The sequence below is a fragment of the Micropterus dolomieu genome, linkage group LG12, assembly GCF_021292245.1.
Source record: "Micropterus dolomieu isolate WLL.071019.BEF.003 ecotype Adirondacks linkage group LG12, ASM2129224v1, whole genome shotgun sequence".
NCBI classification, from domain to species: domain Eukaryota; kingdom Metazoa; phylum Chordata; class Actinopteri; order Centrarchiformes; family Centrarchidae; genus Micropterus; species Micropterus dolomieu.
In genome coordinates, this window is record NC_060161.1 from 23,511,783 (window position 1) to 23,524,152 (window position 12,370).

At 41.1% G+C, this 12,370-nt stretch overlaps 1 protein-coding gene across 7 annotated transcripts in view; it reads right to left on the reverse strand.

The window, feature by feature from the left end:
• clcn3 (chloride channel 3) overlaps positions 1-12,370 on the reverse strand; it is a 49,095-nt gene that overhangs the window by 29,087 nt on the left and 7,638 nt on the right. For 4 of the 7 annotated variants that reach the window (XM_046063838.1, XM_046063836.1, XM_046063835.1 and 1 more), the window contains exon 2: positions 9,569-9,750. The exons of 1 other annotated variant lie outside the window; for it this stretch is intronic. In XM_046063838.1, the coding sequence (XP_045919794.1) occupies positions 9,569-9,731 (163 nt within the window). In that variant the 5' untranslated portion in view covers positions 9,732-9,750. Of the gene's footprint in view, positions 1-1,961; positions 2,302-9,568; positions 9,751-12,370 lie in introns of those variants that run through there. 2 more of the 7 variants (XM_046063841.1, XM_046063837.1) reach the window with 1 other exon arrangement.

A 12,370-nucleotide genomic window follows, 5' to 3' on the forward strand; every position in this document is an offset into this window, starting at 1 on the left:
GATGAAGTGGGTAAAAAATGTTAAATGACAACAACCCAGCAGCGTCAGTCTATGAAGACAACAGAGCTCAAAGATAAGGCTGCGCTCTACACTGCAGTAACGACTGCAAAATGTCCGGCTCACAAGTGAAAACAGAACAGGTTTGGTTTAATTAGAAGAGAACATTTGACTGATGAGATGAATCGGAGAAGCCCCTCCTGATGCCGCTGCACTGCCGGCACTCATCAATCGAATCAGGAGAGGGGGGCCAAGCGTGGGTGACGACACGGAAAAACAGAAACTGAAGGGGACTGCATTCGAGCACTTGGGCAGCGTGGCGCTCCGATGGTTCAGCGGGCACGCAGACAAAGACTCACACACATTGAAATAAGGCTTCAGTTTCTTTCTGAAGCGACGCTGCGATTCTGTTCAGCCTGCATCAGGGGTAAAAGCAACGTCAGTGCACACGCAGGCCTGCTGACTGTCAATAAAACCACTTCTCTAAACGAACAGCGGGTGGCACGGCCTTCCTGTGTTACTATGATCAATGAGGTGGGAGATGAGCTTCAGATGTGCTTCAGTCTTCAGCCCACCCCTGCATTCCCCTGTCTTAGGCCTGCTCTACTACTGTTGAGTAAATCAGATCAGGGAGGTTTAGAGGCTGCTGGCTACGACACCCAGGGTTAGTCTGCTCAGCCGTCATGTGATCAGCATGACCCCGACAACCTCCTTACAGCCCTGTCGCTGACCAACGCCAGCCTGATGACCAGATCGGTGGAAACCCCGACGTCGCACGAAAAGCCGAGTACTCAAAGGCCCTTTTTACAAAACGGTTCTTTGTGTGTTTACATATGACATGTTGGTTTTGGAGAGTTGAGACAAGGCCACAGTGTTCAAGGTGGACGTCATTAAAGGGACCACATTTATTGCTAAAAACAGTAGTAAACACACTACATGACCAACAAATGTATCTGGATTACTTTCCATGTAGCCATGACATGGAAAACTGACAGAAGACACATGGTTAAAGCTGATTCTGTGTGAAAGAACGCCAAATAGCAAGAGATGACTGGATGTACGGTTAGATGTGGTCATCTAAGGGACTGGAGAATTAAAAGAAACATTTCACTCAAAATCCGTAAGAGGATCACAAACTAAAAACTATGAAACTGTGTGTCAGCAAGGAAGGAGTTCAAGGAAAGAGGAAATAAAAGCTTCGATGTAGGGACGTCCCTTTGCACAAAGTAGATGCAGGCAGCAGCGGATCCTAAACTCACTAGGGGCCTTTTGTCTCTGCTCGTTCACCGTACAAATCTAACAAGGCTGGAACCAACGCGCAGCTGAAATGAAAAAACTCCCTTAAGGCCACATAGGAAAGACAAACAAGATTCAAATTTGTCGTAGAAAAACAAGTGATCATTTAGCAGTCTGACTGGATGCCTTCACCGTGAGCAGCCTGAAACTGGCCAACAGGTGTCCTCACTCTGCAGGAACACTGGAAAGAACCAACCTAAATCTATAAACATCTTCATCACATATGTTGTAGCCAAAGCATGACTGTGCCTCTCTGTGGGGGGAATTAAAATGGATGCCCCTGATGTTGCCTGTAGTCGCTGCTGCTCACGGGGCCCAAACACAAGCCTTCACACTAATTCTGCTGTGTCTTTATCTAATTATCTCTGGCTGACGTGCACACGCACTGCTGGTTAATCATCAACAGAGGGGTGAACTGTGAAATATGCTGTTGCAGGTAGCTGTGTTTGCTATGTTTTGCTCGTGCAGCAATGTCATTTTGCAATGGCAGCTTCTAATCCATACTAACCACTACATTTTACAGAGCAGATGAGCGTTTGTTGTAACCTGCCTGCCATATGGATCCACATGCAGTCCCTGTACAAGAAGAGGGAGCACGGGCTGTGTCATCACAGCAGCGAGAGAGAAGGAGGGAACCGGAGAGAAAAGAAAGAGGGGACGTGGCGTACCTCTTTTGTGGATCTCCTGCAGGGGTATTGTGTCCCCTCCGCCGTCGTATGGCAAATAGGGGTCGGCCGCCGCGTCCTCCTCCTCCATGTTGACAGTCGAGACGAGGCTAGGCTAAGCTAAGCTAACGCTAGGCTTCACTACGCACTGCTCGCTGCTGCTGCCGCTGCCATGTTTACCGGAGGAAGACAACCGGGGCTGTGTGAGCGAGAGCGCGCACGCGTGCGTGTATGTGTGTTTGAGTGGACGGACTTGAGTCTCTCTCGCTCTCTCTCTCTCTCTCTCTCTCTCTTCACTGCTGCAGCTGCCTGTTAGAGTTGATGATGTCACCATATACAAATCCAGAGGGAAAGCCGATGCGACGGCGGGCCGGTCAGCGAGCCCTGCCGCTCTGGGAGAAACCACGATCACAGAGGGGAGAACTCCTGAAAGGAATATTCCATTCTGAGAAAGTGCGGGGGTCAGGGTTATGCAGTGTAACAGGCTGGATAATTATTAGCATTACATTAGCTGGTTTGCATAAATTCATTTGCAAACATTTTGATTACCAATTAACTGTTTAAGTCATTTCTCGGGAAAACTCTTAATTTTAAATGTAACTTTTAACTAAAGCTGTCAAATAAATGTAGTCAAGTAAAGATTACAATATTTTTCTCTGAAATGTAGCACAGTAGAAGTATAAAGTTGCATAAAAAAAGACAAGAAAAGAACATCATCTAACAATTGTCTGACATCTAGTAGAGTAAATCAATCGGAAGATTAATCAATATGGAAAATTGTTTTTAGTTACAGGAAATTGTAGCCGATTCGCACCAGATGTGATTAATCCACATTAAATCGTTTTTTCATCAATGTCATAAAATTACATGTTTCTGCTACTAGTTATATTTAAAAAGTCAACTTTTTTTAGTGCCGCAGTAATCCTTGGTCTTCTGTTACCTTACATAAAATGATCCTAATGATCTCCAAACAGTGAGGTAGAGAGCACCAGTATCAGATTAATAGTTGGTCTCTGCGGAAACCCTGAGGTGAGGTGCTGGAATAGGAATGGGGAGAGAAAAAGTTGCATGGGTCCATCTCTGGTTACAGCCCAAAGTGATAAAGGAGAAAGGTTTCCACAGCAGTATTGGCCAATTTAACTCTAAATCACTTTGCCTATTCGTGGATAAAATGAAAGAAAGCTTTGTGATTGCACAAACAAGAAACTAGAACATGCCCATGGGAGTGATTTGCCTTGTTATTTTGGTTATTTTTGAACAAATTACACTGCAACTGTTGCCTTGCCTACAGTGTGCAAAGAGAAAATGAAAAATACTGTTTTAGGAGATTGTAAGAGAAACTGCAGCAAGAGAGAACAAGCCAATGTCCAATGTCAGGCAGACAGCAATGCTCAAGCTTTTTCTCTCATGTCCACTTTACAGGGAGGATATGAAACGTGACCAATCATCTGTCTTACATTGCATCTGTGCCATAATGCAAGACGGACTTTACGGAACCCTCTCCACTTTCACACCATCTTGAACTGAAGTGGATTTCATGGGTAAAATCAAAAAAATAAGGGACCACACAGTCTCTGTATTTCAAGGCAGAAGGTGTTTGGTAAACTTAGTGTAATAATGTGTTATTATATATAACAATGCAGCTTAAGTCAGGTCCTTCCACACCCCTTGCAGTTCCCAGGCCTAAAAATGGGACCCTGACATTTCATACACTGTAATTTTACTATCACTAATAGAGTCCGACAGATAAATCAGCGAGCCAAAATTATCAGCTGATCCGAGCTAACTACAGATAAATTGGTATTGGTAACAGCCAATAAATGACAATTAAAAAGAAATGGAGACGGATCATGTTATGAGTGTTGTTGTTGTATAGTTTGTCGACCAGATGGCACTCTGCACCTCCCCACAAATCCACCACCATACACAGCAATCAGCTGTGCTTTTGTACTATTTATAACAATAAAAATATATTTTTAAACTGCAATATGTTATGTTATCTTCTCATAACTACTAAACGTTAGGGATAATATTTGTTTGTGTTTTGTGTTTCTGAAAACTTTGAAATACTCAAATATCACCATCGGTATCGGTCTTAAAGGTCCCATATCGGTCAGACTCTACACTGTGATATAAAAACTGTCTGTCACATCTTAAACCTCTGTGGCCTCTTACCTTTCAGCAGGGCTCCTACTACTAGGCAATGGCACAGGTGATGTCAGCCATAGCTTGTTACCTCCCTGCTCAACAAGTCCCAGTCAGGACATCGAAGCAGCAAAACAAGTTTGAAACAAGAACAATCTCTCAAGTCTCCGTACTCCAGTGAGTTAAAATAAATCCTAGTAATTCCTTTTCAGTTCAAGGTCCCGCATTTTCCGAAGCACTTCTCCGTTTATCTCCTTCAAGTCTGCTAGGAAAACAAAAATCTGAGCCGGCCCCCTGCTCACACTGCAGTCGCAGTGCAGAGGAGGGCTTTTACAAGCTTTGCTATGAACCCACCGCTCACAACTACATAAAAATAGCACAGGGGGGGGCAGAGACAGGCAGCACATCAAATTCAAGGAAGAGCACTTATCCAGAGATTTCCTGAAACGTTAGCTCACATGGGCTGGCAGCCAAACTGGTTCATGGGAATGCCGGTGCCCGCCTAGGTGTCATACACAAATAAAGACTTAGTGGTAGGTGGAGCCCAGGTATTTACAGTACTACATTACAGTAAAGTAGAAGTAGAAGTAAACAGAACAAATAGATAGAAATGATTGTTGGCATTTGTTTTGTTTTAGTTATGTGTGGTCTATCTGATTATTGCAACATTTCACTCAGGCTCGCTCTCCATTTGTTGCAGCAGTGACATTATAAGTGGTGGCAGGTTAAAGTTACCCTATGCTTTTACCTTTTGTAATGAACTGCCAGGAGGTCCAGTTTCACAGTGAAAGAATAAGAAGCCAATCACCAGGCAGAGAAAATGCAAGCCAATCCCTCTTAGGTAAACAAACGTACACAAACACGACCTCTACTACCTCTGTATGTAAAGTTATACGGCAAAGACAAATTACACAACTCATATGTATGGAAAACCCTAATGAAAATCAGCAACAACTTTCCAGATGAAATCCTAATGATTTTGGTTATCAACTTACTTTCCATCTGTGTGTATGTTGACCGATAGTGACAACAAATCGCAGTACAGAAATGCCTAACTAGGTTCAAGGTCATTTAGAAACAGAGCCTTCATTATGTAGTTTGTTCACCTGTACCAAGATTGTTTGTTTATGTCATGTGTTTATGTAAAAAATTCATCGTTTTTCTAAAATCAATATCAGTATCAGCCTAACAAATCCTGTATCCGTTGGGCTTTAGTACGTAAGCTAATAAGCTAACATGCTCAATATTATCTACCAAACATCTTGACATGCTAACATATTAAAATGCTAAATGTCATGCGTGTTAACATCCAATATTTGTTAGTATGTATGTTAACAGTATAGTCTGTATATAAAGACGGACTACTTGACAGCTCCCCCAAAAGTGAAGCCAAAAGATCTCGATCATTCCCTGGTGGCTGACTGCAGTCAATGTTAGCGGATGGGACATGGGCCAAGTAAATTCATGGTTTCGGTTATTTTAGGTAGTTCTTATCGCGCTGATGTTTGTTCAAGTTTTAATTTTTCTGATAAGTTTGGTTGTAACTAGATATTTGACACTTTAAAAAGGGGTTTCACGTCATGATCGGCCAGGTGTATACTGTATAACTCGTGTGATACTGTTGATGTTTTGTGTACACTGTAAATTTGCCTTGTTGCTGAAATGTGCTATATAATGCTAATGTCAGTGTTCTGCGTAAAACACACAACGCAATATTTTTTTAATTTAGGTAACTAAATTTGCTGCAGCTCTACCTCCAGGCCATATTTGCATTACAGTCTCGCTACATAGTCTTTGATCTTGCTCTAAAAAAATCCCACTTCTGTCTGCATTTTGCTGCTCTGTACATGGTCGCCCATACAGTTAGGTCATCTGTGTGTGTCCCACTCAACAGCCTGGTCTCCTTTTTAATAATGAATAGGCTGAGTCTAGACTCTACAGTCATTACATCACTGCTACGCTTTGCAACAAATCATACAACTGAGGTCAGTAGACAACTTACTACAGATGAGAAATCTACAGATGCAGCCTACCACGATAAAACCTTTATTGAGACTTACACTTTAATGAAGCTGCAACTAATGATTATTTTCATTGTCAATTATTTTCTTCATTAATCTATCAGTTGTTTGGTCTAAAAAATGTCAGAAAACGGTGAAAACTGTCAGTGTTTCCCAAAGTCCAAAATGACGTCCTCAAATGTTTTGTTTTGTCCACACCCAAAAGATATTCAGTTTACTGTCAAGCAGGAGAAACCAGAAGACATTTAAGGTGGAATCAAATAGTTTTGATTTGAGTTTTGTGAGTCAAACTGATTGATTATCCAAATAGTTGGCATTTAATTTAACAGCTGACAACTAATCAATTATCAGATTAATCGATGCGGCTCTACACTGTAATATTAAATTATTTAGTCTTAATCCATCTGCGTTGCTGTGAGTGGGGTTTCTACAAAGCAGGCATGAATGATACAAACTAATGCTGTTTGAATCCAGTAATGGAGAAAAACTGTCAAGTTTCAAGATAGTGAATTCCTACAGAAAAATACGAGCTTATGGTGGTGAAAACACATGTGTACATGTTCAGATGACTTGTCATTAAAAGTATGAAAAGAGAAGTGCTGTAGAGAAAGAAAGGTACTACAGACACCAGGGAGTGCCATTAAATGTGTTAGAAGAAGTGAAGCTTTCTCCATTACATCACTAGCGTTACCTTAGAAACAGCTCATTGCTGTATGTGCCTTTCTTTTAAAGAACCCTCCCACTGAACTGTGAGCTTTACGTTTGTCCAAAAGGCACCAGAATGAGCTGCTTTTTAGACTCTGAGCATCAGATGTTCATTTGAACAGAAATATTACAGTTTTTGTGCCAACCATATAAGTACCACATGACCTATAACCAAGAGTAAATTGAATGGATGATATAGAGGGTTAAAACAGAGTAAAGGTCTCGCTCCAGCCTCGTCAGTGCAAAACAGGAACTGCTGTGACTTATACTGAAGAAAGTTGCACTACAGACAAGGGAGATGAAAGATGTAGTAGTAGTAGTTGCAGGGGAAAGCCCTGTAAGCAACTAGTCCAGTTTACTTTCACCATAACCTTCCAAACAAATGTGTATTTTTATCTTTTACTGGGGAATATGTCTTTAATCTAAACCCTGTCTGCAACCCAAAAACGGACTAACATAAAGGCAGTTAATCCTAATTAGCTAATTCAAATGGAAAGAAAGAAGAAAATGTAATAATATGCTCAGCAAAAACTAGAGTTTACAGAACATAGTGTCTTTATCTCCTGCATAAACACTAGTTTGCTACCTTCAGTGATTGTTCTCCTTTTAAAAGCACATAAAAAACAAATCAAACCACTAATTTTCCAGAGTGGAAACGTTCTGAGATTCATATTTGGAGAGCGAAGCTCAGCCGACACCTCTGACACAACCCCTCAGTGTGTGAGCGTTTTCTGTTTGATCAGCTGCAAGTCAAAACTAAAGAAAGGGGGACACAAGAGAGGAATCAGCATTTTTACTCAAACCGGACGCAGCAGAGACTGAGAAACAGCACTGGAATAATGATCTATGAACGGTCGGAACGGATCATATAATTCAGCAGAAAACACAATCTCTTTGAGAAGTGCACAATATCTACTTAACTGTTTTTTAATAAGCTCAAATCACTGCCTCCCTTTTACACCATGCTCCACCTAAGGTTCTTCTGTATGTAGAATGCTTCTATATGTAGCCAGCATTTATGAATATACAACAGAGGCCACGTGTCTGTATTAGTACTACTGCCTATCCTTTCATTGCTACTGACAGGAAATACAGATCCGTGAAAGCCAACAGTCAAGACGGAGGAGGAACAACGGGCAAAGCACAGAAACAGGAAGCATGAACGTTTAAAAATGCGACCGGGTCAAGATGGTGAATGGAAACGGGAGAACACAAACAGGAACAGACAAAACCATGAAACCATGCAAAGTAAAGATAGGTAGAACATCAGTCACAGTTATGGACACAACAACAAGTAAGATGGGCAAGACAAACAAAAATGATTATAGCTGCCAGGCCTTTAACCAGAACAAAGAAACATGATCACCCCTGTTTTATCTTCATTACACTGGCTCCCAGTATGTTTTAGAATAGACTTTTGTTATTGAATGCGTTTTAGCTGATTTTTATTTTATTCTATTTTATTTTTTTCTTTTAACTGTATTTTAGTTTCTTTAGTGTTTTCTTTATCGTGTATCTTGTTTTTAATCTTTGTTTTATTGTCTTTGCACTTGTGTTTTGTGCTCTATAAATAAAGGTTATTATTATTATTATTATTATAGCTAAAGATTTTAAATAATAAGGAACAAACTGGAGTCCTGAGAGAGACAAAGAGTAAAAAAAAAAAGAAGCAATTAATTAACTGAAATTTAACTGTGCAATACAAAGAAGCATTAAAAGGACTTAACAAATGAATTAATGCATTTATTATTAATTACCTCAATCTGCAAATTGATTTGTAAGTAAATAGGTAAAAACAAATGTGTATAGAAAGATTAAAAACAGCTAATGAACAGCTTTGTACTGAATTAAACAATGCAGCTTTTAAATGGGAAAATAAAAGGCCTGGTTATTTTTCAGTCTGCATTTTCACTTTGCTGTTCTTTAATTTATTTTTCTATTTATTTTGGTCGTAACAATGAATCTCATTAGTTACTGACCGAGTCCCTGAATCAGTTCCATCTGCTGATGAAGACGTGTTACCTTGAGTTGATTCAGAATCTTCCACGTTCAAAAACTCTTATCTTGACAACTTGACACTTAACAATTTTAAGGGCCCCACTTAGGTCTCCAGCTCTATCTGCTGATGAAGACCATGAGACACGGTCGAAACCTCTGAAAGCTCATAAGTTTAAACATTCTTATTTATATACAAAAAGGTGACTTTGGCAGGCTATAAACACATTTCCTTTCCATTTAAAGTCATAGTTTTATAACCCTTTGTGAGGCTGCTTCAGTCGAGACAGGAGCAGGATTATGACGCTAGGTGGATGCTGGGCGGCAGCAGGAGTCTGCACGGTGTGACAAGACGACATGTAGAGCAGCTGATGGGAGTGGATGGAGACGAGAAGGGGGCAGATGGCAGAGCGACTGTGGCACAGAGAAAGCAACACACGAGTGGACACACACTTGATGCGTCTTGACATCAGCAGCAGGGGGGGGGGGGGGACTCATAAGCAGAGCAGCAACGTATCTGCCTCGTCTGGCCAACTGTGAGCCAGAAGAAACACTCGACTCATTGGGACTGGAAGAGGCAAAAAGAGAAAGAACAGGGCGCGATGGGAAGCTCAGTGAGAATTTCAAGGAAGGGTCCTATCTGATTGGAGAGGGAGGGTCAGGGTTCGTCAAGCCCGGTTCATGGAGGGGGAAGCACACTTGGGACCAATCTAACAGCTGGGGGAGGTATCCCATGCTCCCTACCTGGGGAGGCAGCGTCCCCATCCAGCAGGTTGTCGTCCTCGGTGGTGTGGAAGTCCATGATGACGCCGGCTCCATCCAGTAGCTCCTCGTCGCTGCTGGCGCTGGCGATGCTGTTGTAGCTGTTCCTGCAGTAGCCTCTGTGGTACAGCTGCTCCGACTCCATTTAGCAATGCGCCGGTGCCCTGGATGATAAGGAGGGAGGGAGGGGAAGTGGTGGAGATATACACACCGTGTTGTGAGGATGCTAGATTATAGAGTCTACAAGGTGAAGTGAGTCTGTGAGATACACAGACGGCTGGGGTGGGTGACTCACAGGTAGACGGCAAAGACAGACGGACACACGGTGATGCTTTGATCGAGAGATTATACTCATACACACATTTAAAGTCCGGCAAAATTTTACTTTATCATTTCACACCACAAGAAACACAGTTACCAGTTACTGGAGCTTGTTCTCAGAGCGGCTCACAGTTCAGCACAAACAACAACACAAACCTGAGCTGAAAGATAAATCACCTGGTCACACATTTATTTTACCCACCCATTACATTTCTGCCCCTTATATGTGGAGAATGAGGCAAATGGTGCCTTCACTGGGAAACCAAAACAGCAAAAAAGTAAGTGACAAATGTCCACAAGAAAAAAAAACAAACAAAAAAAAAACCAGTACTTTACTACATATGACTCAGAGGATTTGACCGATCTTCAGAGCATAATTTACAACATACCGTAACCAACACTGACTTACATTTCTGCACTCTAAAAGTCTGCGACATTTAAAACATCATTTAGACAAACGGAGATTACTGCTAAAAAGGACAACACAGACAAACAAATTCAGAAAGTGTGCAAAACTTAATTTTCAAGGTGCAGATAGCCTTAAGAGAGGCAGGCTGACAGAAACATCATAACCGCTGTAGTGTATGGTGATGGAAGATTAAGTGAAACAAAAAGGGAACGGGGTGTGGAAGGAACAGGAGACAAGGGAAACGGTTGGTCTGTTTAAGATGAACATGGACTGTCAGGGGAGACAGAAAGAAAGATGTTTGATGATGATGATGACGATGATGACGATGATGAGCCAAAGTGAAGCCATAAGCCCCGTCACGCCAGCGATGAGGTGACTGATGACAAATATGTGGACCACTTGATCAGAGATAAAAGGAGAAGAAGAAGATTTAAAACCACTAATAAATCTAGTGTGTAGTGTGAAAAGGAGCCTTAGCCAGATTTGACTCTTACTTGACATGTCAGAATAATTTCCAACAGTATTGCTAATAACCATGTTTTCTGGAACTAATTATAGAGAAAATACAAAGTGTTGGAATAGATTAATTCAAATGAACTGTTACTGTAGTGTAACCTAGAGATGGACACATTTGAGATGTATATATATATATATATATATATACACACATACATATATACACACACACACACACACACACACACACACACACACACTGAACAAAATTATGAACGCAACACTTTTGTTTTTGCCCCCATTCATCACGCTGCACAGTGGTGCATTTATAGACAGAGGGATTAAAATGACACATGGACAATGAGAGGATGATTGTGATTATAATCCTGCTGGAGCACAGAGCAGAGCTGTGTCAACACCACACAGAACCTCTTCTTTGCTCAAACCTCGCCTCCCCGTGGAAAAGGTGGAAACTGCACCAGAGTCTGTAACCACAGAAGTGACAGGCGTGATATAAAATGATCCCCGCCAGGCCCAGCACAATGACAGTGCAACGACTCCTGAAGATAATCTGAAGATATTTATAGGAATATCGACCTCAAGGTATGATGAGTCACAAAGTACCGAAGAAAAAAAGAGTTAATGTGTCCTGTAGCCTGGCTGATCTTCACTAATCCTTTCCGGTCTGATAGGTGACTCCAAATTGCTCGATACCTCTGTGAGAAAAAAAAAAAGACCCAGGCGATTTCTAAGCTCCCTCCTTATTAACCTGAGTGGATTCAATTTCCTACTTGATCTTGACTTTTTCTTCTAGATATTTCTTTCCTTCTGTGTGCCGCACACTTGGAAAAGTGACCCAAAAGGAACTGAAAGAAAAGTTATATTGGATTCAGCACGATTGATTTAGTAAGTGGATTTCTCCAAAAATGTGAAAATTGCTGTTGCAACAAAAAAGAAATATCCAAGCAAGAAAATAAGAATATTTGTTAAAGGCGAAATGTGTGTCAAAATACCATTTTAAATTAAATATTGTCGTGCTGTGTCCTGGCCGACACCTCATATTCTACAGACTTAAAACATCTTTGTTTGGTACAGATCCTTGTAAACATTATAATTTTTTTGTTTTTCAATAAAATTCAAATTTCAATAATTATGTTATTTCCCTCTAACATCACAAATCATATCAAAATTGCCATATCGGTCAAAATTAGATATTTTTTCAAAATCGTTCAGCCCTACTCCACATTAACAAGTTGTGAGAATTGTGGATTCAGTACAGCGCTGAAATACAGCAAATCAGATAATACTTGACTTAACAGCCAATAAAACTGCTATGTGCTTTCTGCAGGATCTAATGTTTTAATAACAAAAAGTAATTCAAGCAGAGAACTGCTGATGCACTGATACATTTAGGCTCAAACTGTCAAACATGTTGCACCTTCAACCGCACACCAGTCAGTGAAGTCTCAGCAGGTGTTTCACCTGTAGTGTGTGTGTGTGTGTGTGTGTGTGTGTGTTTTTTTTTCCTTCAAGCAGCAACCTCCGGGTCTGGAAAGTGAAGCCGACACCAAATGCCAACACAATCCGTTCTTCTTGGG